General features: G+C 38.8%; 1 protein-coding gene across 3 annotated transcripts in view; it reads right to left on the bottom strand.

Moving 5' to 3' along the window:
* The window catches only part of SLC25A13 (solute carrier family 25 member 13), a 100,189-nt gene that overhangs the window by 63,102 nt on the left and 16,853 nt on the right, over window positions 1-20,234 (bottom strand). For all 3 annotated transcript variants that reach the window (XM_061350041.1, XM_061350038.1, XM_061350040.1), the window contains 3 exons: window positions 13,140-13,193; window positions 9,318-9,460; window positions 2,900-3,015 (listed from right to left, as the gene is read on the bottom strand). In XM_061350041.1, the coding sequence (XP_061206025.1) occupies window positions 2,900-3,015; window positions 9,318-9,460; window positions 13,140-13,193 (313 nt within the window). The remainder of the gene's footprint in view (window positions 1-2,899; window positions 3,016-9,317; window positions 9,461-13,139; window positions 13,194-20,234) is intronic.

The raw sequence follows: 20,234 nt of genomic DNA, 5'->3' as shown, positions 1-20,234 counted from the left end.
TGGACTTACATTATCAGCTTTTATGTGCCTGTCAACACTCAACAGTAAGAAGCAATGGTTTGCTCTTTGCCTCGAATTTAAAAGCCAGCTAAACTTCCTCTCGCTTTCCTGCTGAGAGCTTTAACTCCTTGCAAACTGTCAAAGCTTTGACACTTCAGCAGCAGGTAAATCTATGACATGATGCAGCAGCCAGGTGTAGTCTCAATCAGCTGCTGGCCACTAATTTACTAGTGGCCATTTCATTCACTTTGAAAAGCAATAAACTGGAATATACCCTCCTCCACATATCCACACCACTTGCAGATCAGCCCTTTTCAACAGATACGAGTTCTGTCAAAGAACCAGGTACAGTTAACTTTCAACGTGAAAGAAATTAAACTTCTCAAATTGTAGAGATGTTATATGGCTAAAAAGCAAAGGTACTTCCAACCCAGAAGATAATGTAAGTGAAGCATGTTCAATGAAACATAAGTACAAAGAATTAAATACTGGAATTTCTTTATCCAGAACATTTCTCTAAACATCCACAGCCTGATGTGGCATTCAGTGTAATAGCTCATTGAGGTTAAGCCCGTTATTAATTTCTCACAAAGGTGCCAAGTGCACCTGCGGAAGAATAAGATTTGGATTATTTGCTGAGCAGAAAATGTGAAGTTCACAGCTGGGAAGCCCCATATTCCATTTGGTATCAGCTGAAATATTTGTACCGTTACCTCAGTATACAGGAAAACAATGACTGCACAGATAAGCCATGCCATTTCTCTGCAATAACATGAGATACAGACTTATAATGCGATCCTTGAGATACTACACTTAACAGCAGTATAGTGAAAAACGATCCTTTCCCTTTTCTTCTGTTCCTTTCACACTGTAATTCCACAGTATACAAAACCCCTATTTAAGTCTCCTAACCTTGATAAGGACTTGATCCCACTCTCATTCAAGTCAGTGGAAACAGATCTCATAATTAACCTCAAAGATGCATGACTGAGGCACTGAGTGGCAAAGTTACAGGATAGCATTGTAATAATTTATTTGTGAAAATACTAGATTGGGGGTTTTTTCATATGGGGGAAGCAGTTTTTTCTTATGTGATAGAAAATGGAAACTAGCTTTGTCTAAAGGTCAACTGCTTCTGCTGAGATGCACAACAGTGACACAGCTCTCCCATCCTCCCCACTCCAGGCGTTTGCTGGGGTGGTAGCTACAAGGTATTATACAGAAGTTACAGATGCATTTATGCTTTAAAGGGAGAGAGGAAGGAACTAAAAAAGCTATCTGAAGTTTTGCCAATGTTGGCATGTCTCCTCTTTCAAATACTTTAAATACAGCCTGGCATAGGAGTTTCTCTCAATAGAAGGACTTCAATGAATCTCAAATGCCAAGCAAATCCCTTGAATCACTGTGTCGAACCCCAAGGGAAGCATTTGCCAGCAGGAAAAATAGGAACAAGAATTCCAAGAGTTAAAAAGTTAAGTCGGACTGATTCAGCATTCAGATCAAACAACTACACTTCTTCCTAGATTATTAACGGGAGCTCCAAGCAACCGGAGGCTCTGATGCAGACAAGAACCTGCACATCACAGGCATTCCAGGAGCCCTGGTTTGTCTGCACTGGAACAAAACCTCTGCAAAATATGCGCACCCTCCTGATTTAAAAGCATGCCATCTCTCGTTGCCTCTCTGTTCACACACATGACTGTTAGGCATAAAATACTTCCTTCATCAAGGTTACGATCAGCAGAACTTGTTCCTGAAATTCTTTTAAATCTTTTAGCATCCATAGTAACTTTTAGAAAGCTGTTCTAACAAGTAATACTTCACACAAAAAGCACATTTTTCATAAACCTCAACAGGCAACTAAAATAATGAGAAACCAAAACAGTCACATGAAGAGACAGCAAGTCTTCTCACCAGCCACAACTTCAAATACAGATTTTGGAGATGGTGGATGGAATACAATGAAGCTTCAAGCAATGGTAAAGGGATCTTGTCAGTTCAAATGGTAAAAGCTTCTTTAACTGAGCATAAAACGTGTGGGGAATTCTAGCAAAAGACAAAGGACATGTGAACCACACATTTCAGAGAGACAAGAGAGTCAAAGCCACCTAACTTTCCTTTTACTTAAAACTGTTTAATAACCAACTAATAAGACATATGGATAACTGTTCAAATTCTATTCAGTGTAGGTAATTAGACAGAAAAAATATCTTTCCTACTTTTTGAAGTGCAAGCTCAATGTCTGAAGTTATTCAAAACTGCTAATTTGTGAATCCTTCTTTCAAACAGAATGGTCCCTATCATTATGCAGGTCACAGATAGTCCTCCATGTATCAAGAGCTGTGTGTATGGTATCTAGAAATAAACAGTCCCCATAATTTTTAAACTGGCATATTTCCCATGCTGTAAGTGCAAACCCCACGCTTCCAAGGCACAGCTGAATTTTGGGGTTGTGGAGGTGGCTAATAAGGAATTTATAATGTAAAACCTCACAGAAGAAAGTTTTAAGCCCTAAAATGAAGCCAGTTTGAAATATAGCCAATTTAAACAAAAAATAATTCATGGTAATTTCAGACTCAACATTCACCCAAGCCTTCTGGCAACTTTCTTGCGGTTTTACAATCACTTCCGACAGTCACCTTTGACTGCTGTTCTGAAGACCTGCACAAACATGCTGGGGAAGAGAAGTGACCAGCTGTCCAAAGAAAACCACGAAGATGACTATGACCTTGACTTTATATTGTACACATGTGATTAAAAAAGCTTAGCCAGAAAGCTGCTTGGCACTAGTGTAGTTCCCCTACCAATCACTGTGTTTCCTACAGTAACAGAAGGTGAAATAGATTTTGGCATAAGTAGGATTTTTAAATTAAGAGTGTACATTTAAGAACAGTCTTACCAAAAGTAACTTCTCCTTTGCCAGTCTTGTCAAACAGCTGAAAGGCTACTATGAACAAAGCATCTGGAGCACACAGGACTGATTCAAATGCCACAAACTCTTGAAAGGATATCAACCTAAGGAATGAAGGAAAAAACCAAGAACTGTGAAACCGCTTGCTTGAAGAAAACTGAAATACAATATAGCATAGATTATACAAAAGTAAGACCGTAACTAGAATGTTCACAATAGGGATTAAGATTTATCCTAAAATGCCCTATCATCAATGCTGTCAGGAGGCCTTTATATCACTAGATAGAAATGACTTTGTTGAACACGGAACTACTCCTCTCAGCAAGTCACAACAGAACATAAAATAGGCAAAGCGCTCAGCATGGCTACTCATCTCAGCTTTCATGTCTAACTGAACTGCCCTCTGGGGGAGCCTACCTCCCTCCGCACCCAATAAAGATATGAGTAACTTCCTTCAAGACTCAGTACTTAAGGCTTTTGGAAGCAAATCCATTCAAGACCTACTGCCATTCACTTCGGAAGGAACTGATCACAATGTGTTATCTGTTTGCTAGAAACTTACTAGTCATCCATCATAGCCCTCTAGTCCTGCATGTTCACTCACAAATTTCAAGCAGTAGTCTGTATGCTCTTCCTCAGCCCAAGAGCACTTTATTCAAATTCATTTTTATAGCCAGGTTCCCAATACACATGCACAGTAGCAGAGCACAGATAAAAGCAGATGTGCCCTTCCTTAAGTTAGTTAATAAGCAAAAATACATAATGAGACAACTTAGCGTTGTTTCCAGCAGACAATTTGATACAGCAAACATCCTAAGCAGTTCTAACTTCTCAGAGTCACATCCAAGAGTTCAAATGGAGAACAAACTCCCATTCTGAAAAAAGGCAAAAGCCAACCATTAATTCTTCTGTTTTGCTACTTCTTTAATGTCTGGGTTGTAGAGTTTAAAACCGTCTTCAAATGTGTGGCTGCAGGGCCTGCTGGCAGTCTGGGAGGTTAAAGATTGCCCTCTCTGGAGGCTGCTTTTTGTCAGTGTAGCAAGCGCATAGCTTTAATGGGTTCACAAGGCAGTAGCTTGGGAACAAAGTTTTAATTCTGAGAAGCACAAAATCCAGTGTAACAAATGTCAGGAAACACACCTGAAACATTTTTATTAGAAACTAACCCTGTCCTTGGAACTTTAACTCAGAAAAAAAAATCCCACTGCAGCTGGTTCTCCAATTCAGGACGCAGTAACACGGAAGAACAAAGTGATTGAATAGGTTGGAAAAGACACTCACTCCATCAAGTTATGACGACCCATGACTACACAGCAATTTCCAGACTGCCTGTCTTAAGGGAATTAATTTCAAGTCACACAGAAGTGTGCTTGCTGCAAGTCAGCAGCCAAACAGCCACAGGGTAACAGGCTGATTTCCATGAAGAACATAAAAACATGAGATGATGAACAAAAGAGAGCATTAAAAAAAAAAAAAAACATGGCACAGAAAAGGCCAAAAAGCTGTTCTACTTTACCTCCCTCAATATATATGCACTAAATAAAAGTAAACGAAAGCACATGTAGAGTCAGAAACAGTCTAACAAATAATTAGCTCTGGGAATTTGCCACCAGAGGTTATTATATAGTGTGAGAAATAAATAAAAAGAAACCTCCTTAGGTATTCTTAATATTAAACTCACAACTCGTGATGCCAGTAAACATATAAGCATGCCTTAAGCTTTACTGGCAAGGACAACAGTGAGTTGCTACATATGCACGTTAGCACAAGGGCAGGCCATTGAGTCGTTTATTTTAAACTCCTTGGCAGTTCTCAGTACTCCCCACTGTTAAGACACAGAATACAGATACTCAGTCTTTACATAGAAGAAAGCTTCCATCTCTCCTAAGCCAAAAGAAATTTTAAAAGATACATTTCCTTCAATTTTAAACTAATATATCAAAAGCTACTTAGTTTAACATTTATGCATATTTATTGTTACTATGTGACTAAGAGCTTATAAAAGCTCACCCATTATTATTGGTTACACACCTGACAACTTCCACAACAGCAGACACAAAGCACTGAGTTCTTCTGTCTAGAACTATATGAAATCCACACAGAACAAAACAGACAGCAGGCAACAAGACTCTAGAATACGACTGTTTAGAATTAAAAATGTAAAATATCTGCCAACATAATTTTGATAAAACCGCATTTTGTGTGGAACAACAACCAGCATACGTCCTTATCAACAGACCCCAACATAGTGATGAAAGCACAGAAAAGATACAGTCCCTAATCCAGCAGAATCCAGCAGCACACTAAGGATATATTCCATGTTATTAGGCCTGGATTTGATTAAACTCTTTGTACTAACACTGCTTCAAGATTTTATACTTGAAGCATTCTTTGTCAGCACTTGCAAGTAATAACCCCCACTAATAAGTCAGATAAAATAACCCCATATCCATTTTTAAAAACCATTATTCATAGTACTAGGAAGATTAAAAGTGTACAAATTGTGTGGTTCTAGCCAGATTGTTAAAGAAGAGACATTAATATCTGCTGTGCCAGCTGAATTCAAATTAACCCAATTTTTACATGTTAATTAAACCAGCTATTTTCTTCTTATTGTATTTTTGCTCCCTAAGTAGACTAGCCTGCTAGTGATTCCCAACAGATCTATTCTAACAACGACGTATTCATTTACTTCTATTATGACCATACAATACAGTAACTGAGCAGTAATTTTTCACAGTCAATTACACATGTGATTCTTAATGCTTAAAGATGCTGAAATAATGTGTACTACATAGCCATATGCTCATTTCTCTATACTGCACAAGGGTAGTTGCCTGGGTAACACATTTTCTCTCCAGTTTAGCACCACCATTTTGGGTTTAGCACAACCCTTCTCTGAATATCATTAGGTGTCATTAAACAGCACATATTAACATGGCCTTCAATATACTACTTAGGAGTTATTTTATCTACCTAAACAAATGCTCATTTATGTTACAAAAGCAGAGAAAAACCTAGTGATTTTAACAGCACAAAGAAGGGGAAGCAAAAATATTTACAAAATTTCACTTCAGTCTTGAAGATATCCTACCCAACTGGTAAAAGTCTTCCTTCACCTTTACATCCTCATTATCAGTGCCAGTACTGCATGATTTATTCAGGAAGGCTGGAATCTTGACATTTTAAAAACGTCCACACACAAGAGCTACAGACCAAACACAGTAACTGGGTATGGTGCAGCAAAACCACTATTTACTACTCTCTCCTTTCTTCCATGCTGCTTCTTTTGGTGCTAACCCACGCTATCTAGGCAGCAGGTAGACTTGACGCATTCCCACCAGAGAAGGTCTGCATGTAGCCATGAAAAGAAAAAAAGCTGTTACCTGCAGTAATAATACATACAAATGCAACAATGAAGAGGTTCCTGCAGAATCACCCATATGTTTTAACTGTATCAGCAATTTAAACATGGTAACATAATGGGACACGAAGCTACATCTATTACTTTAGGCTACAACCTAGGTAAACTAAGTATAGTGTAAATTGGTGCATTAGAAGATAAATTTATATCCAATAGTAACAGAAAATGTTGTCATTTCTAAGTGTTTTTCTGAGTAGCCTGTCCTTCCTAAAAATAAAGCACACAGTATTTCTCAGTAAAGTGTTAGTTACTTCAGTTCAAACAGATTAAGTGCAGTAAATACTTATTTTGTTAGACAAATGTTTAAAACTACAACAAAAGACTGAAAAAACAGTATGTTACAGTAGGCAGGATGGAAAATGCTTGGCCTGTTGCTGACAGGCCTTGAGAAAAGCACTGTATTTTGGGGGAGTTTCTGATCCAGCTGAAGCCAAGTAAAGCCTCTTTTTTTTTTTTTTTAACTAAAACGGAATTAGAAACTTAAGACCAGGAACTAGTAAAGTATCTTAAGCCTCCTTCATACAAACTACAGCCACATGAAAATCTATGTTATTACCGATCAACTATTTTGACAGGCTTCTCCAGCCATCAGCAGGAAAAGCATTTCCTTTTCTCAAAGGAAGCCTGAGATTGTACATAACAGCTATAGTTCTCTACACTTCACAGTCAGGATTTCTTCAGCTCTGGAGTAAGCAACTCTTTGCCCATGTATTTGCTCTGCTGATGAGTCAGAAGTTCTTGTGCTGTCTGCCTTTCACCAGTGTGATTTACCCATGTTAGTATTTCTCACTGACTACACGTGGTACCTATACCTAACTTCTCACCAAAATTAGAAGGAATTGAAAGGTATTTGTAAAAGTGCTAGGAACAACTCTACTGATTCTGGGCTTAGACCCTTTCACTGACAAGTGGTTGTGCTCACCAGTCATGAAGAACAGATGCTTCTTCAGAGTAAAACAGGGATCCAAGACAGTGGATAAATGCTTCTAGAAATACCCTAGCAGTACTTTCAGAACCACACTACTTTAAGCCATTAACACTGTAACAAAATTAACTTGTCACTGCTCTTGCAAGCTACCTTCTATTTTATGCTAGAAATAAAGCTAAATTATTGAACAGACTCTAAACACGCGTAAGTCTCTAAATACGTACGTACCAGCCTACTAAAAACAAACACCGACAAAAGCAGTTCTGTACCTCACTTTAAGTAGGAGCTGTGGACTGCCAAGTTGGAAAGAATTCAATAGGAGACCAGTAGATCCAATTGCCATCCCTAGATTTCATGCCAGGAACCAAAAAGCAATTGACCCTTGCTTTACACGATCACCCTGCAAATTACTTTATACACCACTAGAACAAAGTACATGCCTGGCCACATGCTACAATGGGAGAGAGATGATGCTAATCCCTTTCTGACCTTTCCTACTCTTTCAAGTATTAGTGAAGCAGCTAAACAAGAAGAGAGCCTGAATACCAGAAGAGACTCTCCAAAGACACGCTAGGAACATGCAGTCCCCTGTCACTGCACAGTCTGTGCTGCAGAAACAGTCCTTACCCATGGCAGAAAGCATCAATTAGAAGCCTCAACACTGCACCGCAGAACTCCTACAAGATCACGCCAAGTTATGAAACCCCAACTTGTCAACAAGTTCACATAGGCTACAGTTTTACATTTCACTCTTCCTAACATCAGCTTCTGCTTGTGAAGGAGATCCAAATCACAAGGTACGGATTATACTCTCAATCCTCTTATTACAAAATGGATTTGAAGCCGTGCAATTTGGAAAATGCCATTTTTGCAGGCATCAAACCAAGGGAAGAAATCTGAGAAATCCTTAACATTTTTAGTCAAAAACTCTCTTAAGCCACCACTTCCTTGCTGCCATCATGTCAGTGTTATCAATATAACCTCCTACATAAATCTTTTACCAGGTGTAACAATCATCACATTAACTCACCTGCAAGGTTTAAGGTGCCCAGCTGTCAGTTACATGAGGCCAGCTGAGCAGCTGTGCTCTCATTTAGAAAAGAGAGTGCAGAAACTATTGCAAAAGTTCTCAGTTATGCACGCATCTGTTCCCTAGGAAGCCTGCATTCTCTAGTCATGCTTTATTTATCTTACATTTTAACTCTCTGCAACCACCAATATGAGTCACGCCTGAAGTTTTCTGGTTTCTAAAACTGCCACAACTACAGACTTTAAGTCCATAGCTAATTATTCTAAAGTTTCTCTAAAGATACTTTAAAGGCAGGGTTCAAAAAATGCATTCATAAGAGTGAAAAGACAGCTTGCCTGGGCAAGTACAAAAAGCAAAAGCTAGGATTTCATTAAAGAAGGCAGGAGGAAGATGGAGGGGTAGCTAATCTTGCCTATTGGCAAAGTCAGCCTTTCAAATGCAAACCATGTGCAACCAACTTCACTGCTGTCTTCCCAAAATTGCAAAGTGGCTCCCTAAATACCTTATGTGCTCCTCCTCCCTTTTAAGGGAAAAAACAGGCAAAAACCCTTAACAGTGCTACAGCAAAACAAAGCAGGGACACTTCATTGGATGACCTCTTCCTACACCATCTAAACTTACTTTGGATTGCTATTTGAATGCGCCTGTGACAGATACACAAAGTAAACAGAGACAGAAAGGCTGACAGAAAGAAAGAAAAGCAGGAGTTAGGGGAGCCAGCCAACAAACATGAAAGGTTCAGTGAATTAAAAATACATAGTAGACAGAAAAAGCTTTGCTCAGCTAAGTGGCACCTGCAGCCCAAAACCTTGTTTCTACTCTTTCCACTTACAGGATACTGTATTCCCTTATGTATCTGTGGGGGGAGGTGGGGAGCCAGGAACCAACCCAAAACAAAACAAAACCCAACCCCACCACCCTTCAGAGATCAGACTTTTCTAGAATAATGGTTTTGTGTTTTTCACATGAACAACAGAAAAACAGAAGGAGAAAAAAAGAAAACCACAAAAAAAAAACCACTTACCCATCTTTTGTCTGATCCACCACACCTGCAAGGAGCTGTACAGTGCTTGCATTAGGCAAACCATCTCCAATTATCTTCAGGTACCGTGTGACAAAGTCATTAGGAGACATGAAGAATTCGCCATTCTTCTCCACACTTGCATACTGTTAAATGAATACAATATTTAGTGCCTCAAATACATCCTTCTCAAGGCATTTATTACCACCACCATAGTTTCCAATCAGGAGCAGGCTTATGTTACAGTAGATGACAGTCCTGTTCTGAAGAACCTACAGCCACTACACCCAAACAGGAAGAAGTAAGTGGGGAATACTCAAGCAGCTGAAGGCTTGGCTTCCTAGCCAGAAGAGTGGCAGATACATTATTTTTTGTTTATCATGTCAACAATTTCTCCATGGCAGTCTAGAAACACTCCAGTACCAAATGCTTTTCTGAAGTAGAACAAGCACATGTGCATTTGAAAACACGTTTTTGGCATCTCAGGCTCACTGGAAGACTGACAGCAACAGGATACTCCAGCATGTCTTATTTATATGGAATAATTCCTTTGTGTAACCATTCTACTTCAGGATGAGAAAGCCGGTTTAGACACTGCAGTGCTAGTGGAGTCAACGATTCCAAAAAACTATCCACCTGGGGGTGCTGTTTTGGAGGAACACAGCATCACCTCCAGCTTCGACTAGATCCCTAAGTAAAGGAGAATCTACTGATACTCCTTGGTTAAACAGCTGAAAAGAGGCCAGAGAACAGCATTTTTGCAGAAAAACGTACCAGCAAACAAGACCTCTGAGAGCTCAGCACACTGCAGAAACAAGAAAAGAGGTCCAACACCTTACCAAACACTCCTGGCATACATTATTCCTGCTTGATACCATAGCTAGTGGCACACTATTCCAGAAAATAGCTATCAGTAGACCCAAGCATGTTTGCTGCCAAGGGAAGCCTCCAGTAACATGTTACATAACAAGGAAAAAGCATTTTAAGATACTTTTAGGATAATGCATAAATAAACAAAACTTCGTTTCACCCCACCCTTACACTGATTCCTCAGTCATCGGTCAAATTTGAAGCGCCTTCGCTTCTTGTACAGAGTAAATCTAAAATCAACCCAGAAATGGTTTTTAATGACTCAAAGAAAAAAGATACGGACAATAATTAAGAGGAAGAAATCCCAGGCAACATTTGCAGAACCATGCGTTAGTTTTAAGGGAAACAGATCTGGTTTGGGATGACAGATGGGCACTGAGCACAGGGACACAACGGCTAATTTCTTTTTTTTGTTTGTTTTAAGGCAAGGTAGGATGATAAGTCATTGTTGCAGCTCCCCACAAAGCATTATCCACACCGAAGTAGTAAATAAATTAGATGCCTATTGCTATTTTGTAGTGTACTCCAAAGACACGTTTTGTTTCACATTGCTATGGCTCTGCTAAGGGAAGGAAACTGCCAGTTTTCATTTCACACTGCCACGATGGTGCCTGCAGAGTACCGTTATACCTGCTGTAGGTATATAACTCTCAGAGGGATGCCAAAGTGTAACAGTAAGTAGAATATTTTCTTCCAGTGCTATATAAATACAGTCTTCAGCTACAGCAATATCTTCCAAAAACAAAGCTTCAGAGAAAGCCCAAACAAAACATAACTTGCTTTGGCATCTATATATATTGGTTAGCACTTAAGGATTCCTGTTTCAATAGGCGCTGCTTGTAACGCAAGCATTCTAGTTGATACACTGCAAGGAATTTTGAATTGTATACTTTTATAAGAACTAGCAGATCAATTGATTCCAGTGTAATAATTTGCAAGGAGACAGAATCTGTCAGAATCCCAGTCTCTGAAACTTTTAACACAGCTGCTATTGAGAAACAAATCAAATAAGTCAGCCAGCCTATGCTTCTATATTTCATTTTTTTCATCCAGGCTAACCCCCTGCTAGGGCACTCAATAACAGAAAACAGCACAAGGTTTCAGTGTCCCCCTGTTTCTTGTCATTGTGATTTACTCAAGTGTATTTGAAATCCAATCACGTACTCTATACTACATATAGAAAATGACCTTGGAAAATGTCAGCTTGATCACTTTGACTAAAATCTAATCTCTTAAGGGTTATGGTAGAAGACTTAGAAAAAGTAGAGTTACTCTTGGAAATTATCATAACAAAAAGAGAAAAACATCAATTCTACTGATTTTGGAGGAGAGACATTAAAAAATGGTTCTTCACTATTGTATTTTTCCCCACTTTGGCAATTATATCCACAGAGAACTTGGTACTATACAATAGTACTTAATGGCTTTTTGGTAGCTTATTTACATACATTTTAGATAGCCAAGCATTAACCAGTTCAACCCCATTTTAGAATAAGATTTGCAAACATTTTATTGTGGGTTTGATGTACTAAATATTCTAACAGTTGGCTGTAACAACCTGTATCTCAACTGGCAGGTTCACAGAGAGTACCGTTCCTACCTGGCAATCATATTTTTTAATTCTTAACTGAAGTAGAAATCTTCAGAAACACAAGTGAGGTAAATACCCACAGGCAGGTAGGAAACAATTTTCACACTATTCGCAGCAAACCATCAAACCAAACAACCAAGCCCCACCACAATTGAGCACTGCCTCATATTGTAAAAAGGGACCAGGCTTCTCTCTACTGTGTTTATTCTCTTCCTCAATGCTACCATCTTCTTGGGTCAGCAGTCTATTCCCTGTCTGGCTTTTTTTGCTGCCTTGCTCCTGCTCTTCATGCATTTACCTCGGAAATTACCCCATTCTTTTTCAAGTCTTTCTACTCTCCTGACAGATACGTGTTCCAGGACTTAGTTAAATCCTGGCTTTCTCAACTGAAAATCTGATTTCAAAGCTATAAATACTGACAGTATATGATAAAACTATAAATACTGACAACATACATAGAGACACCTACACATATTGTTAATAATAGCTCACAAGGGACAATGGAAAACATGCAAAAAGTATGCGGAGAGTGGGGCACAAAGCTGGAAAGGGAGGGTGGAGGGAAGAACTTGGAAAAATATGAGCTCTCTTAAGGAACAAAACACCTTCATAGATATAATACAGATGCAACAGCCCCCTGTAGCACTGTGGCACTCACCTCATATACACTCTCCAAGCCCACCAATTTCTATACTCTTTTTTCATACCAGACTACCAAACTAATGCAGACACTGTATTAGTAAATCTTAGGAAGGTTAGGAATAGTTCAATTCCTTAATTTAGGAATTTAAATTCAGGAGATGGGTCAAAAAAAGCCAATTTCCAGCAAAATACTACAGCACCTTTCTCTCAAGTATACAAGCAAGTACTGGAGTCGTTTCTTTACTCAAATACGTCTACAGCAGGCCAACACAAGCGCAATTTTAGTTAAATTATAAACACAGCCACCACTTCATAATGTGATCTCCCCAACACTTCTACTATTCAGAGAAGCAGAGATAACCCTGAAGGAAGGAAAGAAGGAAGAAAGGATGGGAGAAAAAAGTTTACCAAGTGGTCTAGCAGCAAGGTGTCTTACCACATGTATGAACAATATTGAAACTCCCACCACATTTTCCGAACAATGAGGTTTTTCTCTAAGATAGTAATACTTCTTCTGAGTCAATACAATAATCACTCAGGAATGTATCTGATTTCTTGGAAAGCATTGTTCAATTCTGATAATGGTATTTAAGTCTAACATGGTAATAATACAGTGACTGATTAATGGTTGGAAAAGCTATCAAGAGTTGTATGCTGCAATAACAGAGCAAAAGATATGAAAAATTTAAGCATAAGGAATAAAATATTTACTTTATACATACCTTCAAAAATATTGTTTTCAACTCAGCTGGATCAGCTCTCTTGGTTTGAGCCACCTACAAGTAAATACAATTACATCAATATGCGTAATTTATACAAAAGATGTCAAAGTGTCATTTAAAAGGAAGCGTTCAAACAACAGAACAAGTGATGAAAATAAATGATCACCTTACATAAATTAGGTACTGCTTTAGCTGGCCATGCTTATTTTATTCATTTCACATTTACACTGTTATTCAACATTTTTGTTGTAACTGCTTCCCTTATGCAACCCTGCAATTCTTAAACAAGCACACATTAACAAGTCGCAAAGACATTCAAGTATCAAATCTTTCCAACATACCTCTCTGCTGGGATTCCACATTATACCATTTTTACCATATGGATTTTTATACTTCCAGCATCTTTCATCTAAGGATTTCAGAGTAGCATATGCAGCCCCCAACTGATAAATGGCAAGAATAAAATACACTTACAAACTCCTCCAAAAAAGCAACTTCCTAAAAGTCTGAATTCCAATGTAATTATTTGGTTTATTGGTACTTCTGCCTCCTACTTGCAACATTTTAAAGTATTTAAACTTACAGTGCAGACCTTTTTGATGAGGTAAATTTAGAAAGCACATCATTTAGATTCTTCTGCAGATCAGACAACTAGCCAGTTCCAGCTAAAATCTAAGTTACACTTAGCACCACAAACCCAAAATAATTAATTTTTTTCCCCCAGAAAAAAAAAAAAAAAAAACTGAATTAAGAAATATTCTATATTCACTATGAAGTAAGCCCATCAGTATTTTCTTTGTTGGCATACCATGCCTACCATTTGCTGCTTTTGGCATTAAGTAAATTCATTTCCTCAGTCTGTGCCTGCTATAGTTTTCCCTTCCTCCTTCAGGATTCTTTGATAAAATCTTGCTTGCCAACATAGTAACAATCATCTGATAAGTCAGTTCAGCACATCTATCTATTTCTAATTTCTTAAAAAAATTACTTTGCAAGCAAACCTGCATTTTAAAGAAAACTTGTAAAAATTACTCTGTAATGGAGAATAAACAGCCATAGGGCAAGACGTAAAACCTTACCCTCTCCAAAGAACTAAACATCAGAAACATTGTCAATAAAACGTGACTCCTACTTCTCTGCACTCCCCAGAGCACTGGTAGACCATAAAAGGTGAATGTGACTGCAAGCACATTTCTAGTAGCACACTAGAGTAGCAGAAAATGGTAGGAAACTGTTCAAGTCTTTACAACAGCATCATATTCTCACGAAGAATCTTTAGTAAGCTTTTCCTCACTCTAAATGGGTCATTTAAAAACTAAAAAAGGAAAAACAAAGACAACATTCCCTCCAAAGAAACCCACTGTTTTAAGTATAGGAATAAGGTTTCTTAAAAAAAAATCAGAAGATTGGGTTTGGTTTTTGTTTTCAAAAGGGAAAAACCCCACCTGAAGTTATACTAGGACTCAACTGACAGAGTCCACAGCTGGAGCTCCAATTCTGTGTCTGTGCAGAAATCTGAGCAGAGGCAGTTGCAAAAAATCAAAGTGTAATTGTGAACCTGGGAATCTAAAAAAGTGTATTTTCTGAAGTACAAGCTGTCCTAAATGCAACCACTGTGTAGTAAGCAGAGATTTAATTTAAACCCATTTGTAAAAATCTGGCACTCTAGAACAACTGGGAACTTTGTGGAAAGAAAAATACCCCAAAATTTCTATACTGCTGCAATTCAGAATCTTGCCACTATACAGGCAAACAAAAGATGCTCCAAAGACCTTTAGCCATTAAAAATATAGCAACACCACACTTCATCTGCCTTAAAGTTTAAATTTTATCCTGTCCCAGAAATCTAAGCCTAAAGAAACCAGGGATGAGACGAACAAACGAAAAGAGTACACACTGGTAACTTTACTCTTTTTCCTTTGGTTTCACTGACATTAACAATCTTGAGAAACTTTGGAGACAAAATGTGCTCAGAGCCCAGCTGCCGTTTTTCAGCCTCCTTTAGACTATGAGCGGCTTCTCACAGCTTTTTTACAGCAAGATGCTTTCAAACTGTATACTGAAATATACTGAAGCTGGCCAGGTCAATGAATGCATTGAGGCACTGCAGACAGGCATCAAAAGCAGCAGCTGTGGACCATGGCTTCCCTCCATTTCCCACAGTCTATTTCTACACTCTTCCATTTCCCAGGACACAGGAGAGGAAGGAAATGGTTAGCACCATGTTAACTGGATTGTCCATGTGTCATCCACCAATCTCCATTTTGAAAGGTTTGCTTGACTCCAGTTAAGAGTTTCTGTTAGGCTATGTTACAGATTCTGGAGGACTGATGCTCATGCAGCCACACAGGGCTAAGAGGAGAAGTACGTAATTTAGCCATTCATCCACCTCCAGCTGTGGGCAAAGGTGAAGCTGCACACACAGACACAAGAACCGATCCCAATGACAGGTGTTACTAGCAGATTCCTCTTCTGGAAAAGGTCAAAACAGTGCTTTCAATACCATTTCAGAAAGTGTTCCCACTTATGTTAGCAGCTGAATATGGACTAAGTAACCTGATGCCAACAAGGCTGCAAGCCAACAGGTAGCATGCCTGCTGACAAGCGACCCACAGACACAAGCTGCTTCTCCCGTCAGTCAACTCAGGTGATATTTACTGAGTTTCATACAACTGGGTTTAGGTGATATTTTCTTACTAAAAATCGTTCTCCATTTTTTACTTTATCTTATCTCTAAAGACAAAAACCAGCCCAAGGTAAAACCAGTATGAGTTGGTAGGCATGAGTTGTGTGAAGGCGCATTTCCGAAAGCAGATCTGAGGGAAATAATGTGTTACTGCTCTTTACAAAGAGATGATTTGTAACAGACACTAACACTTAAAAAAAAAAACCCAGTAACCTTCATTAAGTAAGGTTCAGTGAAGAAAGCCCTCCAACAAACAACATGTATTAAAAAAAAAAAGAGAGACAACAGGGAGTACAGAAACTAAAGTGCAGGATTATAACAAGGTCAGGACATGCTACGGAAAATGCTACGGAAAATACTGGGGTAATGTACAGAAGATGTCAGCAGGGATTTTCATTCCTAAGGTAGATACTTGAAAGTTAGCCAACATACTAGGTGTATATGTTCATCATAGCGTATCTGAAGAACAAGCCAGCAAAGGCAATATAAGAACTGAATTTTAAAATGTTGAACCCCTCCCATCAGCAGTGATGGTCAGCAAAGGGACACAGGGTGCACAAAGAAAGGGAAAGCTCTGTAAATGTGACGGACAGTAAGAAATGGGTTGATTTGCATGCTGGAGCTGTTCGTATCTTTAGCCTCCCTTGTAGCTTGATCTTAATTTCAGTCCATTTTCTCCAGCAGAACTCTTTTCTCCTTGTTGACTTATGCTCAATTTATACTGACATGCATTTTCAGTCTCATTTTCATCCTCAACAACAAATGCAAACAGACTCTTCCCAGAAAAATATAACTTTACAACAAAACACAAAAAACAGAATCTACAGGGAATCAAAGAAAATTATATTACATTTCCAATCAACTCTATTAATATATTTGTCATACACAATACAGAAACAACAGGTTGTCAGACGGTAAGTGGTATCAAAAGGTACAAAAGAACGAATAAAGCAGTGAGTGTGCTCCACCCAGTAAAGAACAGCATGAGTGGGCATGAGAAAAAAGGCAGTACGAGAATTAGAATAAATGCCAATATAGCATAAACCTAATGGCAAATATAAAATGTCTGACATTGTCACCTTATTATAAAGACCACTTAGTAGCCACCACTTGATAGAGCAGAAAGGTGACTGGCATCCAGGAATACTTGGGATTTGCTACAGTATTTCAGAAGGTTTACTGGGACAACAGCAAGTCCCAATCGAAGATAAAAGAGATAAATATTTCTTACATTGTTTACTCCTCATTAATCTGAATAGAGCTTAAGTGAGAAGGTGAAAGCTGACAGAGGTACATATGTCCCCCTCTACCTCACTGCCTTTAAAAACTCCTGACAGCAAGCTGGTAAGATGCTGGAGAGTAACTCTCCTCCAAGTAGAGAACTGGGACTGTGGTAGGGCTGCCTCACTGCTAGGCACTGGTGAGCTCAGTCTGTTTAATTCTAGAGAACACTATCTGAAGGAACATAGAGAGAAAATGTTTTATTACAAGTGATCACAAGCTCTAGTAGCTTCATGTTGAAATTCAGATTATGTTTTAAAAGTTCTTTCATTCCTAAACACAACTAAAGAACATAATGTATATGGCACCATTAGAAGACTTCAAATCAAGATTGAAACCTCATGTCTTCTAGAGGTATTCTTTAGTTTCATCACAAGTTATTGAGTCCACCTGTAACACAAAAACACATGTGGCCCAGTTTATGTAAAAGGTCAGATTAGATCATCATAATGTTTCCTTCTGGCTAAAAGTATACATATACACTCAAAATGCGCAACTCCAAATGAGATCAAACCAGGGCCTGACATTACATTCTTGTTCAAAGGAATGACTGGAATATTGGAAACCAATTAAAGTGCAGTTGCTGGCCAAGTCTGAATTCAGACCAGAAATCTGTACGTACTGTGTAAGTATTATGCTAAAACAACACTCCAGTTTGCACTGCAATACAACTAACTTGCTTACTTAGATGAGAATTGCCCTTCTTCCATATTTACAATAATACTACCACAAACATACACAACCATTCTTCTAACCTAACAACTCCCCATGGTCATTTTCCATCATTACATACAGCATTAGAAGTTATAAGTGTTCTGCACCAACACCTGCCCATGGGACTGCCTCCTGTTTCAGCTGCACAAATAACCATTTTTCATTAGCCCAACATGCTTCAACATATTCTCACCTCAGGAAAAGCACTACTGTTCCTTCTGCTTGACAGAATCCAAGTGAAAGAACTTGACTGTGATCTGCAATAGAAAGCCAGCTACAGAGAACTCAGGATCATGGGGAAGTTTGCAAGCAAGCTGTGGATCAGCTCACCAAACAGGGAATCAGGCAACAGCCAGGAGAGATGGCATAGAATGCAGATCAAAAAGACCTTGTTGCCAGACCTCCCTAATGGTAAGCTGAGTATTTCTCCTAGGACAACATAATCAGATGGCATTTGGCATACCTACCTAAGGCTTAGGGTAAGAAGCACTGTAAAAGAAGTTGGTAACTACTAAGCAGGTACACTCAGTCTTATCAGTCTGTGCACATACAGCCTTGAGAACCATTTATTTACTAGGAACAGTTCTCATCCTGAGCTGAACATTATATTTTGCAAAAGTGTAACCCTACCCTAAGTAGCAGTTACTGCATTCCTTTTTCTAATAACACCTAGCTAAGCTAAGAAATGCTACTAACACTAATCAACAAAGTCTTCTCAGATCCTACAGCCCAATTCAGCGCACAAAGATACAGAATGAACACAACTGAAGCCAGACAGTTGTTACGAGTCTACCCCACACAATGCTGAAGCAGAACAAAATTTGCTAGCTAACAGAGACAGCAAATCCCAAGCAAATGTATTCACATCCATCTTCACTCTGTCACAATTATAGATCTCCGGGCAACTCCTATTTTGGCTTCTGCACCATGGTAAGTGGAAGCCTCACTTCCCCCAAGTGCATCAAAGCTAACAGACATACTTTATTGGGCAATTACCTGCTAGCTTTGATCCTGCTTTCAAAGTTCCAAAGCAAATGCAGCTGGCTTGCTCGTAAGTTCTCACACAAGGAGATTCCCTATAAATCATAGCATTTTTGCACAGAAACTGATCACATACACATAGGAAAATGCTTGTCCAGTTTGCACAATGATTCCAAGCATGTAGAGAAACCGAGGTGGGAGCAGTATATATCTTAAGGAAAACTACTACAAGAATTTCCAAAGATAGCTAATTAATGCTAAAATACATTTAGACTGTGTACTTCTACAATTTTCCTACTTAAAGACCTGGAAAACAGAGGGACCAGACCATAAAATTAGCCCGATGATAAGGTAAAAGTAGCTAGGCGTTGCCATTGCTCAGCAAAATTGTTTAACAAGAGTCATACTGTGACCAATACCACCCACTCCAAACTTTAAGCATGTTTTAGAACATGCAGTTAGGAATAAAGTGGACTATTAGTTCATAGTAAGCCTCTGGACTAGGACACAGAAGTAACTGCTGTCATTCCTACAACCTGAAAATCAACTCATTGTGAAAACCAGAAAGTCCTCTTTCACTTTTCATGTTGCCATTAGAAATTCCAGGAAAAGGTCAGCTTTTCCATTCATTCACTTTCTTTACCTATCTATGATAAAGTGCTACAGTACTCTGACTGTACCAGTCCATATTCTTCCTCAAAGTAATACTCCCTACTGTTTCACAGTTCCTCTACAACACACTGTTACTCAGATGACCTTCAGGACTGTGATCCAAAGATACACAAGCAAGTTACTTTGCTATGGCGATCATGTAATATTAACATACCCCAATGTATCTCAGCAAACCAGAGCTCACCACTCACTTTCAGAAATGCAGTAATTACCCATAAGACATATTAGGGGTTCTTCAATAAAACAGTTTATTTCCAAATGAGCTGCTAAAGTGAACGATTAAATTACATTTCCACTAACTCATGGGTATTTTTCAAAAAACCCCTCCTGCTCACCATAAATGGATGGGATGACAGATGCTAACACTCTTACTTTGCTCTCCCTTTTTCTTCCTTACACCTTGCAGAAACAAAGGCATACCTAATCATGATGAATGTCGACCTGCTGAAACATATTTAGTGGCTACCTCACCCCAGTCTATTGATACTCCCTTTTGATTCTCCCAGCTTTTGTTATGTTACAAACAGTGATACTGTACAACAAATGCACAGGCCATAAGCTCAAGGTATCAACTTCCTCACGTTTGTCTTCCAAAAATAGTCATCCCAGTGCTGGCAATTTGCCTTCTAGAACTACATTTCTGGCTTACATCTGGCAGGAAAACAGTCATCTAAGCCAAAGAAGCAACGGATAGGAAAATTCACTAGCGTAACAGCAAGATCAAAAGCAGTTCCTAAAGGAAGCATGATTAGATACTGTTA

Source organism: Neopsephotus bourkii, unplaced genomic scaffold (assembly GCF_033783945.1).
Source record: "Neopsephotus bourkii isolate Nb327-2 ecotype Australia unplaced genomic scaffold, CSIRO-AGI_Nbou_v1 NB_479, whole genome shotgun sequence".
Taxonomy (NCBI): Eukaryota; Metazoa; Chordata; class Aves; order Psittaciformes; family Psittacidae; genus Neopsephotus; species Neopsephotus bourkii.
This window is presented reverse-complemented; position numbering and strand designations above follow the sequence as displayed.